Source organism: Lemur catta, chromosome 1 (genome assembly GCF_020740605.2).
Source record: "Lemur catta isolate mLemCat1 chromosome 1, mLemCat1.pri, whole genome shotgun sequence".
Lineage (NCBI taxonomy): Eukaryota > Metazoa > Chordata > Mammalia > Primates > Lemuridae > Lemur > Lemur catta.
In genome coordinates, this window is record NC_059128.1 from 30,464,879 (window position 1) to 30,479,702 (window position 14,824).

General features: G+C 40.4%; 1 protein-coding gene and 1 long non-coding RNA gene across 3 annotated transcripts in view; one reads left to right on the forward strand and one right to left on the reverse strand.

Moving 5' to 3' along the window:
• The window catches only part of RAD51B (RAD51 paralog B), a 523,185-nt gene that overhangs the window by 38,830 nt on the left and 469,531 nt on the right, over positions 1 to 14,824 (reverse strand). For both annotated transcript variants that reach the window (XM_045565121.1, XM_045565112.1), the window contains exon 9: positions 9,921 to 10,024. In XM_045565121.1, coding sequence (XP_045421077.1) covers positions 9,921 to 10,024 — 104 coding nt within the window. The remainder of the gene's footprint in view (positions 1 to 9,920; positions 10,025 to 14,824) is intronic.
• On the forward strand, positions 4,492 to 6,290 carry LOC123647606. Its single transcript, XR_006738292.1, has 2 exons — positions 4,492 to 4,651; positions 5,871 to 6,290. It is a non-coding gene; the product is annotated as an uncharacterized LOC123647606 (long non-coding RNA).

The window sequence follows — 14,824 nt, forward strand, 5'->3', positions numbered from 1 at the left end:
GGAGCAGGGAAATTCTGGCTTTGCCCCTTAGAAGCCATGGGATTTACAGCAAATTTTTAAAGCTCTATAAACTTCAATGTACTCATCTATAATATATTCCTGGTAATACCTGCCTCATAGAGTTGTTGTAAGCCTTAAACAAGAAAATGCCCACAAAGCACTTAGCAGAGTAATTGGCACAAAGGAAACTCTCAATAAACGGTTGGATAGACAGAGCAAGCAGCAGAAAACCAGGGCTTTGCGTGGCTTTTCTCAATCCTTCCCAGATATACCAGGTGCCTCAGTTCTAATTTTCTAAGGTTTGTAAAGATGTGCCTCTCTCTGGAGGCTTGACACTCAGAGAATTCTGTTACCGGGTCCTGGATCATTATCCCAGCTCTATCTGTCATTGCCAATTCTGAGTTGAGGATTCAGAAAATAGGCAGTGGGATATAATCACTGCAGGTTGGCTCTCCAAAGGTGTTCTCAAAGTCATAGTCCCTTTGGTAACAATAAAACAAGAGTCCAAGACTCAAGCACACACAATCTTTGTCTGAGATGCCAGAACTCTTAAGCTTTGCTAAGCCAAGGAGAGAAACTTCCAGAAAGAGACTCTCAGTGAAAAAGAATCTCTGCGTCAAGCATTCTAACTCTAAGTCAGTTGCCAGGAGTCACTTACTGATTTAAAAATCCAGGGAAGGTTGGGGGTGGGCAGAAGGGCAACAGGGTAAGAGGAAGGCTAAGGGAAGGAAGGAGTCATTGCATCAACTCTATGGTAACTGAAAACTCCAAATTATTTAAAGCAGCAGAAATCAGGAAAGCCCAATGATTTATACTATATTTGACAATCAATCATGCATTGGATAATGTGTAGCATATCAAAAAATGTTATGGTAACATAATCAGACTTACATAAATTCAAACCGAGTGCTAGAAACTTATTTGATTCACTTCCCCTCACACTTCCATCATGTAAATCCTTTGTCTGCTTCCCATTCCTCTACCCCAATTTCATAAGGTATTAAAATTTTGGAAGGTTCTGAAGCCCCCCACTCTATCCACTGTCCCAACTGGTGACATCAGTAAAGGACCTGAAATGCAAACCAGCACTGTACCATGCTGTGCCCCTCACAGCCACAGCCACTCCAGGAGAGAAGCAGAGGCCACAGGCCCAGGATATGTACCACCTCATGGCAGGGCTATTCCCCCAGCAACAGCAGCCAGACGACAAATGCTGCAAGCTGGACTTGCTTCTGCCACATGTGTGACAAGTTTTCAAATCATGCACACAGACAGAGCAAAGAGCATTTTGGAATCACAGTAGTATGCCAGCAGTATTTCTAAGCCAAATAATACCAAGAGCAAGAGAAAAATGCAAGAAGCAGCTCACCATCTTCTTCCTTTATGTCGCTGCCTCAGAGTGAGAGGTGCTGTTCTAATATGTAATTCAGTAAGCTTTGCAGGTAAACTAAATGACGTTCTAGATCCAGTCATCCTTGGGTAAAGTCAGAGAGAAAGATTAAGAGGACCATTCATTGCAAGCTAAAAGAATCATCACTAAGTCAAGGCTTCATTTTCCAGCCCCTCATTTTATTCCTAGATTTAAAAAAATTAAAACCACCACCACCACCTTACATCTCAGAGAACACGGTATGCCAAAAATAACTTGGGCTCTGGAATTATACAAACTTGGTTTCAAATCTTGATATTACCACTGAATATAAGTTATTTATCTTATTAGCCAAGTTTCTGTGTTTGTAAAAATGGAGATGATAAGATCTATGCTGAAGGGTTGATGTGGAGATTAATGGAAATAAAGCACAAAGGGACAAACAAGATGCCTGCAACCTTGTAGGTACTCGGTAAAGGTTAACTCCCTTCCATCAGCAGAAGATAAAGTGAGCTTTAATTAGCATTGCCTGGAGCAGTGGAACCAAGCAAGCACGCTCTTCACTATCAACTATGGGACCCTGAGATGGCGGGAAATAGGTCTCCACACAGCACAGCTGCCGCCTGCCTCTGGCCTCTCTTTCTCCTGTGCCTTTTCAAAATACAGATGCAGGAATCAAAAATGTCATAACCACAAACCTTCTTCCATGTTCAGAAGACCAGACAAAGACCAGAAAACTCTGGTTCTCCCATGGCACGCCTCCAGCCTTTGAAGATGGGCAACAGGAAGCTCAGGATTTAAGGGTGGCCCTCTGTGAGCACAAATGACCATCTATGGAGAGGGGCAGCATAGCCAGCCCTGTTGCAGGATGTTGTCTATAAGGAAAGTCAATTGACTGGGAAGTTTATGCTCGTTGTGAAGTTCAACTTGGAAAAAGTTGCTTTTTTACATGTCTGGGCTCAAGAATTTTAAACGTTGACTTTTATCTTGTAATTCATTGCAATGTGGGGTGAGACGGTGCTTTTTAAAAATTTTTTTGCAGAGTTCTGTAGAATCCTTTTATGAACCACTGAAAGTCGTAGGGGATACAAAATCACATCACCTGCAAACCCAATAATTTGATTGAGTTTGGGGACTTTTTTGCTTAGAGTCTTTCTACTAAAAGTCACCAGATTAAGGTGAAAAAAGCAACAAATTAGGAATGGGAAGAATTGAGTTTCTCTTCTGTTTCTGCTACTAATCATGTGACAATGAATAAATCATTTAATCTCAACTGCTTACCCTATCTATAAAATGAAGGGGTTAGAATAGAGCATGAGATTGAGGACCACCCAAGTGACAATCACCAGAAGTGCCTGCTAAAAACTGCAGCTCTTGGGCTTGGCCTCACCCTCACTCAGTCCAGCACTGCTAGTGGAGCCTGGGGTCTTCATTGTTCACAAACGCCTGGGATTCTTAAGCTCACTGTAGTTAGGACTCACTGGACAAGATGATCTCTAGACTGTATCTCAGGTGTACACTGTAATATACTAAATGATTTTGTTCTAGTGAAAGTGCTGATTCATTTGTCAATCAGTTCATAGTTTATACAGATACTGAGCCCTTCTTTCCCTTTTGCTTTCCCTAACAAACGATCTCGCCTCATTTTCCTCTCACTCACAGCTAACGAACCAAGGCTAAAATACAACATCCTGTCCAACCTTCATTCTCAAATGAGCCAAATAAATTTCAATGTCCTTGACTCTTAGGTCAGTGTCTTGTCCAAGAGATCTTGTAGCTGTTTCCGATGTTGTTTCCCAACAGAAAACATTTTTCTTTTCCCACTGGACAACAGAGTCTTCAATTTGGTTCCAAAGCCCCAATGTCTCTTCTACTTCCTGCAACAGTTTGTGTTTCTCTAGAAATCTCTCATCCAGGTATTTGGCCTAGTTTGCTCAGCAAGTTAGAGCTGGGAGGGTCACTGCATAAGGGAATTTGGTACCAGAAAAACAGTGTACAAAAATAAAACTAGTTAGAGCTGGAGGAGAACGACGGAAGTATAAATGCTGGTGAAATGACTGGCTCATCAGAGGATAAATCACCTACATGCTCTGCGAATAGACTAGTCACTTGGCCCTTGGGTGGTCTGAGCTCATGATCCTCCAAGAGAGAAATAAGAACAAGTACTAAGTCTGCCATAAAAATAAATGCATTCAGTTTAAATACATTAAAATGTATTCTTTATTCACAGATATGTCCTTTCTACTTTTTGGTGTTAAAGTATCTTTTCCTTTTTGAAATGGTGGTAACAATTAATTTTACAACTCTACTCAATTAAAAATGATGTTTAAAGTCCTATGGTAGTTCCCTCACCCTTGTCTTGTTTTTATTTTTATTTGAACATTTATTGGCCCCATGCGGTTCAAAAATCTTCCTCTCAGCAAAGACACATGTTCTATCATAGTCAAAGCACTGGACAGAGGAACCCCTGTCAGAAGCATGGGAGCAATTGTATTTTTAATTGGCAATTTCCAATGGAAACTCTTTAAGAGATAGTTCTTTCTACTTGAGCTCATTTAGAAATAGTGATTTCTTGGGTACATTGACTTTCTTCAAAGGGAGCCCCACGGAGTTAGTTTCTTTGTAGGTGGTAATAAAGATATTGATATTCTTATCTCCAGTGTGGTGATAGAAACAGGAAGTATCTACTTAGGTATGTGTTGCTTTTTCTCAGCTGGAACCTGTCTTTATGTTCCGTGAGTACCAACTCACTGTATTCATTGCTGTTACTTCATACTTTCGGGTGAGATATCCTTAGATTCTAATATATTTGCCTGGTGACTTGAAAAAACGATCCTTTTAAAGTCACCATTGTGGATCCCCCTTTTATCCATTTTCCCAATCTGTTCAATACCTGTTACAGCAATTCTGCTGGGAGAGTGTAGGCAGGGGCTCAGACTTCACACTTGAGCAGCTCTGGAAAGGGAGGGGACACTTATACCCAAAGCAATGTGTTTGGCTGGGATTCTATGTTCCCTGTGCTATTTCTGCAGGTATTTATGCTTAAAAATAATTTTCCCCCACCCCTGCAGTGCAGCGAAACTTCTCCTCTGGCTGGATCCAGTCTCTCTCTCTCTCACTCACACACACACACACACACACACACACACATGCACGCACAAAGCCTTCTTACCTAAAAACAGCAGACAAGCTGGAGTAGAAAACAGGAGAACAAGCACAATGACCTGGGTTGGGGCAACTAAGCCTGAATCCCTCTTTGGAGGAACTATGACTTTCTATCAGGTAAAACATCATCTTCAGTGTCTTTCTTTGGGCGAATATGGATTTAGGCCTGACATTCTGCCCCAATTGTACCCTTCAGCTTATCTGGGAAAGGAAATTTATCATCCTTTCTTTAGTTATTCAGTCCTCCGTTAAGCCTTTCCAACCGCAGAGAGGAGGAGTTAAGACTTGTGGAAGATGGCAACATAGACTTCTTACCTTCTCCCCAAAGTCCTCATGTTGCCTGTTCCCTGAAAGCAGCTGCAGGATCCCTCCCTTGCTCAGCCTAGGTCTGTGTTTAGGGCTCTGACTTGCTTACACAGAGGAATCCCATAAGGATTCCAGGGGAAGTCTGCCTCCCACTCTTCCATAGCCCCCAACAGGCTGGTTCTACAAAAAAAATTCCTATATTCAGTATCGCCTGGTAATTGTCAAGGTTTGATGCTAACCTTTTCAACTGACAATTACTAATACTTAAAACAGAATGATTAAACTATAAAACTCAATTCCTATGGGGAAGAGTGATTCTAAATAAGCAGTATGTCCATCTTCAAGACTGGATTCACACATAGATACAAGGAGTCTGTTTTTCTTTCTCTCTTTCTCTCTCTTTCAAAATGAATGTATCAACTGTGTAAATGTCAAGCATTGTCCTTGCCTCTGAAGGTACACAGATAAATTCAGTCACAGACCTCAAAGGCTCATGATTCAGGGCTCAAAAGTACAAGAATAGAGACAAGGGCCAAGTGCAAAGGTGGGCCAGAGGGAAGGGGGATAGATCCTTCTGGGTGTCAGGGAAGCCTTCACAGTGATGATGTTGAGTCTTTGAAAATATAAAATGGACACTGAGAGAAGGATTATATCACCAGAAAGGAAACACCAAATACTTCCAAGATGTAAAACAACCTGAGGCTTTGAGAAAAGCCTATGGATTCAAGTGAGGATGGGGAGCTGGAGTAATATTAGTGGTCCTATCAACAATTTACTAGGCACTTTAGGGTCACCCTTCAAGTGTTCTGTAACTTCAGGCTGCCTTCTAAATAGGAGATGAAAATATTATTATAAAGTCCATTTAAATAAACCTCCTATATGAAAAAGTCATCTCTTTCCAATTTGTTGAAATAAGAGAGTCATAATATTTATTTCATCAAGGGGGTGTGAGACTGAGTCAGGAATTATTTACTTCATTACTCCTTCTAGGGCACTTGAAAACTTATATAATCCCATCTGTGGTTTACAGGAACAGCCTTCATGAGGATTTGATGAGAAATAGTATGAATGTGAATGTTTCATCGAGTTTTTCTTCCTTCTATCAAGTATAACCAGCCTCACTAGAGCTTTCTCAGCCTTGCTACAAAGCACCCAGTTACCTCGAGAGTTTCCCAAGTGAAAGCCTCGGCCAGTCTGCCCTGCATGCCACTGCCTCATTCATCTTATCGCTCTAGAACCTTCCTTAGCTGTAGGGCTCTCCATGTTCTCTACGCTGAATTAATTCACAGCACTCTTACAGTCCTGTTTACATGTTATCTGATTCCCCAAGCAGACTGTGAACAACTCCAGAGCGCATCAACCCTCTCTTACTTATCTTTGAATCTCTAGCATCTAGTTAGCAGAGTAACTAGCAGAGAAGAGATGATTAAATAAAGGTTTGTCAAATGAATGAGTGCCCAAACCCTTTGCTCTTCTTCCAAGGCAAAACTCAGCCTGCGCCCTCTGATGATGTGACTGCCCTCCTGCTCGTCCTCTGCTGCCACTCACCCCACCCCAGCACCTCCCCTTTCTGACTACCAAATTTTATCTATTATTTAAGACAGAGGTTCTCAACCTTGGCTGCACACTAGAATCACTTGGGGGAACTTTACAAATACAATAAACACTGATGCCCAGCCCCATGGGCAGAGACTTTGATTTGACTGGTCAGGGAGGGGCCCAGGCATTGGTATTATATAAATGCCTTGTGATGAGCTAAAGTGCAGCCAGGTTTGAGAAACATGGATTTTAAGGTGGTCCTCAAATCCCACCTCTTCCTGAAAAGACTTAATATGCTGATGATGATTCTACCTTCCTTTGGATTCAAAGCGGTTACTATTTTAACCACTCATTAGATAATTAATCAAACACTGCCTTGGGATTGTTCTTCAGTATTAGTTGGTTCTTTAACTCCTGCACTGCATTTTGATTACCCATGAGTGAGTGTGTGTGTATATATGTGTGTGTATTATATGTATGTGTGTGTGTATATATATATGTGTGTGTGTATATATATATGTGTGTGTGTATATATATATATGTGGTCTTCCAAGCTAGACCAGAGGACCCTGGGGGCAGGAACTGTCTTCTACTTCTTTGTATCCCCATACCATGCATAGGGTAGACCAAAACATATTTTTGATGATTTAAAACAACAATAACAACAAAACCTAGTAGAGGCCATTTTAATTCTGCTCTAAGGACACGTCTTTGGTAATGATAAAAATGTTGCAGAAAGGGTGGGGTAGGATTGAAGCAGAGTTGGAAAAGAATAAATAAAAGTCAAATGGAAAAAAAGCTAAATTAGTCCAAAAGAAAATGTTTCCCAGCTTCTTAAGAGGGTTTTTGCAAACATTGAAGCAGAATAAACAAGAGAATTAACTTGGCTTGTGCCCTGATAAGGAGATTTCTTTCTTGGTTATATAATTTTACAAAGTTTCCAGGGTGTAAAGAAAATAATCAGGCAGGGAGGATGCCTTCCCTCGGACTACACAATTCAGCTCTTGGGTTGATCGGCTCGAAGATCTGTGCAGCTTGACCTGACCCCCTTCGAGGCCTGTGATCTCAGGCTAAGCCTCACATTCAAGAGCCCTGGTGTAGAGCTCAATGTCATAGAAACGGGATAAAACATAATCCTCATCCCATAACCTTGATCCCTTGGTGTAGTGGCCTCTGCTTGTACATTGGGAGGAAAAAAAAATACAAAAAAACTATACCTAGTATCTTCTCCAAGTGGCTGGTGTCCTAGAGGTCTGACTACCCTAGAATGATCCAGATATGTTCTCCTACTAAGTAATGTTGCAAGAAAGTATTATTTGGTGCAATTACCTTAAAGGCTAGCGTTAAAGTATTCTTTTGTGCACGTATCCCAGAAAAGGCTTATTTTCATGTGGCTTTTATAGTTTGTCATGGAATAAGATCACAGGAAAGACTCAGTGAATCACTAAGTAAACCCTCTGCTAAGGCAAGATAAGGTCATCAGATAGAGACATATTTTCTATATCAAATTTTATCCTCGTTATTGGGCTGCAAATTTAATAACTGGTCCCAAAAGGCATGCCTATTTCTACAGATTGATTAAATGTATGTTCTTTGCCTGGGTTGGCCATTTTAACACTGGTTATATTTTACATTAATTTCTAGTTATTGTTTGAAAACACGATTCAAAGGCATTTAAGTCTGCTTCTAATTGATTAGTAATGATAATATCAAGTTGTTCTCTGTAAATTAAGATAATACCACTGACCCATCTAATAGGATATGAGTTGATAGACTATCACTGATCCATCCACACTTTGCTCCTGGTTCTTCTTGTGACCAGTGGCTTGCCTTTGACCTTATCAGACAAGAGCCAAGAGCCATGAACATCCTCCAGTCATCAAAGAGACATAAAATAATATTAATAGCATCTTTCCTACCAGCCACTTCCTGTTGACACTGGTTAATTTATTAAAAGGAAAATTAAAATGTAGCTCTCAATTCTTTATTTACTTACACCTTCTAACTGGAATTTGTAAAACTAGAATCTAGGAGCGTTGAATCCATGCTACCATACATAATAGACCAAATCACAAAACCAGTGTGCTATGGTAAGAATGCTATCTAAAATCTAAAACAGAGATAACTACAAGTTTTCAAGGAGTAAGTCAAGGATCCATAGAAATGAATGACTCAACACTGATTACAAGGAATTTTGATTTCTCTAACAGAGTTTAGATAGGAGTGCTTTACAATCCTTAATGATCTGAAAGCTAAAACAAGGTTTATTTAATATGATTTACTACCTAGAGTTCAAACTGAAGGTTATTAGGTTCTCCAGAAATATTTTTGAATATGTTCCACCAAAAAGAGAAGTAATGGATTTAGAGCCCAGGATACTCAAATCATTAGGGAAAAGGTACCACTGAGGTAATGAACCCACCAGAGCCTGAATACTCAAGAATGTTTCCCTGATTGGAAACCAGCAGCCTCATCTTCTCAGGAGATGGCTGACCTGATCACCAAGCAAACCAAGAAGAATCCTCTGGTCTGTAACCAGTGTTATGCAGAAAGTTATGTCTGGAACAGGCAATAGCTCATGTCATTTTTGTGACTCCTGCCTCCTCGAAAAAGAACCAGTTTACCTAATGCAGGTAAAGGCAACAACACCCTTCCCACCATCTCCTCCAGAAAGGATGACCAGTGCAATATTTCATGCCTTTTTAATTGCCTGAATTTGATATATTAATATGTTTACCAAGAGGGAAAATATGGGTTCTGAATTCTGTCCTATACAAAAAATGAGAACAATCACTCCATCTTCTTGCTCCTGTTTGCAAGTGATTGAATCTGTTTACATAGCAGGAAAAAGTTGACGTTAGACATCAGGGAAAAAAAATTTCCTGATCATGAAACATTTTACCACAGGGGTCAGACAGTGGTGTCTCTTTCTTTGTAGTGGGGAGAGAAGATTTAAAAAGGAATAGAAAGTCACCTTTCTGGATGGAAGTGGAGAGATTCTCACTTGAGGCCAGGATAGAAACCATAAATAGGGAGCTCTGAGAAAGTCATCATTCTTTTGAAAGTCTCTTTAGCATCATTCAGTACTTTAAACTACAGGCTTGTGCATTAATATAAAAGTACCCAGTAACTGTGGAATAGTTTATTTGTTTGGCAGGATATGTCTGGCCTAAGGTTTTTCAAAGCATACATACCCCAGGAAAAAGCAACCATCACTATTTAATTTATGTACAAATTATCTAGTCCTCAACAAATATCATCTAGTGAAATCATCATTTCGAGATGGAGAATCTGAGATCCCTGGAGGCATGGTCTTTAGTCACTTACGAATATTGGGAGAATGCTAACTCTATGAGTTCTAGTCTTATATTTTTTTCCTGTGTATGATTTGTCTCCCCACTGTGTTGGAGCAAGCAGGGATGCTGGCCTCTTTATACCCACCTTGGCAGTGCTGGCCAAGAACTGACAATGTGGCCAACACTTTCAGAAGATGCTTAGATTGCTGACCTTCACAGTCAGAGAACACTGCCAAAACACTCACCTGTCTTCTCTCTGAATCCAGGTACTGGAGAATCAGCCGGGTGTTCACACTGTGACTCCAGGTGTTTCCTAGTGCAGCTGTCACACAACTGGATCCAGAAGTGCCTGAAATGAAACAGGGCAAAATCATGTTTAAGGATGCCCTTTCTTATGATGGCATTTTACATCAAGTCCACTCATTACTCATTGCTTACAGAGTAGTTGGAGGCTCAGTTCATTACCACAGAAGTTGATGAATTAGAGAAGAAGGAGAGGGGTTAAGGAATATGAGACTAAAAATAAAAACAAGCATGGGTTTCCTTCAGCCTCAGTGAAAGTGACCACCACTGGACTAAACAATAACAGAGGTATATATCAACAAGAGGTTGCATTGCAAGGCAGTTTGGAGCCATTGTTAATAATAAATCAAGCCACTCAATATCCATGGCAGAAAGGCATAATGTTACTCCACAGAATAAGAGCTGGTTATGAAATAGTCTCAGTTTAATAGAGTTGTTAGACATTTTTAGTTTGATAAGAGTCTTAACTCAATATTCCTTATCAATATAGAATGGCAGCATATACATATAAAATTCCTTTGCTCTCTCAGTCCTGTATACACACACCCAGAAGAGGAATCTGGAAGATCTCAACGTTTCATATCTAATCTGTTTGAGACATCCTTATTCCAAGAGCAGCATTCCTTTACCTGCTAAGACTTTCCTATAAGGGGAGGATCTGAAGTAAAACTTTATCTGAGCTCCTAGTCAACCTCAAGTTGCTCTTCAGCTACTATCTTACATCTCCAAGCTTTACTGATCCCTCTTGACAGCACTAGGAGAAAACCATTCTGCTCCCACCCTCTTCTTAGAGGCAAGCTCCCAAGTCCTGACACATAGAAGGCAGCTCCCACTATCATATCTAGTGCATCTTGAAGCTGCCTCAGAAATCCTGTGTCCACGTTGGCTATGGCCCATGGGGGGGCAGAGTTGGACGTTTAGTCTGCAGAAATCATCTCTTTTCAATGAAGAGACTAAGTATAGAGAGGCTGAAGTCCACTGAATTAGCTAAAACAGAATGAGGCCTTGAATTTCTCATTTGTTGTGTCCTCACTGCATCATCTGATTTGCACCCCTCAGTGTGGAGTAGGAATTGGTCCTCTTTTCCAGGCCAGACACAATTCATCATGTTCTACCAACTGCACATGGCCTTAAGCTTCTTGGCCCAAATGCTACAATAGACAAATGTGGTTCAGGGTTCTTAGCTGGAGGTGATTTGATTGGCAATGTCTAACTGGAAGTGCCACTGGCATCTAGAGGGTAGAGGCTGGTGACACTGCTAAACATCCCATAATACATAGGATAGCACCCCACAACAAAGAATTATGCAGCCAAAATCTAATAGTGCTAAGGTTGGGAACCCCTGGTTTAGAAAACACCAACCACATATATATTTCCTGGTTCAGGCAAGTACAGGAATGAATTAGATAGAAATCAATAACTGAGGTCTCAACAAGCCTGAGGATTTCAGACTGAAGGAGAACTTAGCATTGGGAAGAATAAAACTTGAGGTGACCTTGGTTCATCATGCATGTAATTCAAAACATGCACAAATTAATGTGAAAACAAATAATCTGCATTGTTCTGATCTGATCACATCATTCCCCTACTTGAAGTCCTTCAGTAGTCTATGCCTGAGATAAAATACTAACTCCTGAATAATGCATTCTGGGCCTCTGCACCTCCCTCTGGCCTCATCACTCTTGGCTTTCTTGCTGGATGGTCTCCCGTGACCTCCTGACTTCTCTGTCCTCATCCTCCTTGACCTCTTGTCAGCAGCTGACAAAGCTTCCCCTTCCTTGGCATCCAATCTTTTGGCTTCTTATACTTCTCCTTTTACCACGTTGATTACTCCTTTCCCTTCACTGCCTTTGTTCTCTCTCTCTCTTCTTAGTTGTGGGTGGACCTCAGGGAGTTGCGCATGACCACATTTTTTCCTGTCTCTTACCAAGTGCTTTCAATGGCTAGGAAAGTAATGTACATTAATAAAGAGGCCAGGTGTTTGCATATTAATATGCAGAAATTCTTTACTACCACAAAGAGATGTAGTATCTTCCATTTTTCTTGAAATTCACAATCTTCTCATCTACCTTTCATTTTCTCCTTTTTGATAGAGACACGTTGACAGAGAAATATTTTCTGCTGTAAGAAAACCAGTACTGCAAGGGCAACAGCAATTATATTTTCATTTTTAAAAGCAGCTTTACTGAGACAATGCACATATCACACAATCTACCCATTTAAAGTGTACAGTTCAACAGCTTTTACTCTTAAGGTTATTAAGTATGAAATGCCCGATTTCCTTAAGTACCAAGTTTGACAGTTGATATCTCTGACATTTCACTTTGGCATTTATTTTTATTGTGCAGGTATATCCTCAGTCTTTCAAATGCATGGTTTGGCTTGTGATTGTCTTTCAAATTTGTTTAGAGCAATTTTTGTGAAACCATGGATAGATAAGTCAAAATTTCATGTTATTTTCCAATGAGTTCTGTCATGGAACCAATGTAGCTCAGAGAGCTCGAAATATCAATGAAGTGGAAGGATGTGGCTAATGAACACACAGTATGTTGGTGAGTTGAGAAATTCTGTTCTGGTGATTTTAATCTTGAAAATGAGCCATGTAGGCGACCTGAGTCCAAGGTGGATAATGAGGAGCTGAGAGCTGTAGTGGAAGCGAATCCATCTCAACCTGCATGCAAATTAGCAGCAAAGTTTGATGTTACTATTCCAACAATATTGGACCAGTTGAAACAAATCGGCAAGGTAAAAAGGCTTGATAGATGGGTTCTGCATTAATTAAATGGGCATCAGAAGAGAAATCATCTCAAAGCTTGCCCTTGTTTGCTGTCATCACATAAAGGCGAACCATTTCTACACCATATTGTTATGTGTGAAGAAAATGGGTTCTTTTGACAATTGCAAGCTTTTGGCACGATGGTTGTATAAAGACGAAGCGCTGAAACACAGTCTAAAACTGAATATTCATCCAAAAAAGCTAATGATGTCTGTTTGGTGGTCCAGTAGCTGGTATTATCCACTACAGCTTCATGAAACCTGTCAATCAATTACAGTGGATGTCTACTACAATCCATTGGATGAAATGATGAGGCTGCTTGCAATTAAGCAGCTGAGACTGGTCAGCAGAGACAGGCCAATCCTCTAGCAAGATGACGCTTGACCACATGTCACATAAACAACGCTGCTCAAACTATAGAGACTGGACTTGGAAACTCTCTGTCATCCACCATATTAACCACACCTTGCACCAACTGACAACCACTTCTTCCAGACTTTGGACCACTTCTTGCAAGGAAAAATATTCAATTCTCAACAAGTTTTGGAAAATGCCTTTCCCGATTTCATCGCCACTCACTCTCCAGGCTTCTTCACTGTTGGCATAAACAAGCTACCGTTAAGATAGCAAAACTGTGTTGATAGTTTAGGCACATACTTTGACTAATTGTACTGCTTCTTGTTTGAGATATAATAAACTACACTTTGATCTGAAATCAGACACTTCATATTTAATAACCTAACATATTCACAGAGCTGTTTAACCATGACCACAATCAACGTTAGAACACTTCATCACCCTGAAAAGAAATCCATACCCATTGGCCATCAGCCCCCAGAACCCTATTCCCTGCCTGCCCTGAGCTCTAGGCAACCATTCATTTACTTTTTATCTCTTTAGATTTTAGCAACTGACTTTTAATCTTGAAGCCCCAGGAGATGATGGGAGTTAGTGGGGACTGTGGTGAATTCTAGAATTCATCCAGGATCTCAAAGGGGCAGCTTCTGTTCAGCTGTAGCTTGCTGTTGTCACATGGCAATGCAAATTCATAGTTATATCTTTTGATTTTTAAAAGAAAAAACAGAAATCAATATTTTAAGTGTAATCGCCTGATTTTAAAATGTTGGCTTAATTTTTACATTTTTAAAGTTTAAAAGCACATAAATAAATATGCTCGTGAGCTAGACATGCCTCATTCCCATCAAACGTGCAATGTCAGCTCCACATGGCATGGCCTCACTGTTGACGAGGATGACACTCCCATGTGGATGGTTTCTACATGTTTGTCTCAATCTCTGACTTGTCTCAGCACCTGTCCCCCATTCTCCACCATAAGAACCGTAAGCCTGACATCATGAATTTTGGTACCATAAATTCAATATCTTCAAATTAAGCTCTTATCTTCCCACATATATCCACTGCTCCTTCTTTGTTCTTTCTTTTGGACTTCCAGTAAATCTGTTTTGAAACCTCAGCTCCATTTTTAAATTTCTCCTCCTTTCATGCTCCTTATTTCCAATAAATTGTGAGGTCTTATTGATTTAATGGTAAAATCCCACTTACATCCATTCCCTATCCTCCATTCCTCTTACCCCACCCTTAGGCCCAAATTAGCTTTCACCTGGGATCGATTGCTTTAGTTGTTTAAATCTGGTGTCCACGCTGCTGTCAGTTTCTCCCTACTTATGCCCATCCTCTATTTATTGCCTCATTAACCAGCTCCAAGCGCACACCTATGCACTCCCCTGCCACTTACAAGCAGCATGCTCAAAAACTTTCAATGGCTCCCAAGTGCCTCCAGAGAATTCTAAACTCCTAACATTGGCATTCAAGGGCCTTCTACCCTGTGCCCCACCTGCCCCACGCTTCTTCCCTCCTCATCTGGAACTCCTCTATGTCCATTGTCCAAAATCTACCTGGACTTCAATGCCACTTCCTACATGCCAACTTCTCTAATCTTCACAGAAATAATGTCTTCTTCCTCAAAACTTCCATAATACTTTATTTTACTTTCTTACATTACTGCCATTTTCTATCCTGTGGTATATTATTTATGTGCTTTTCTTATCA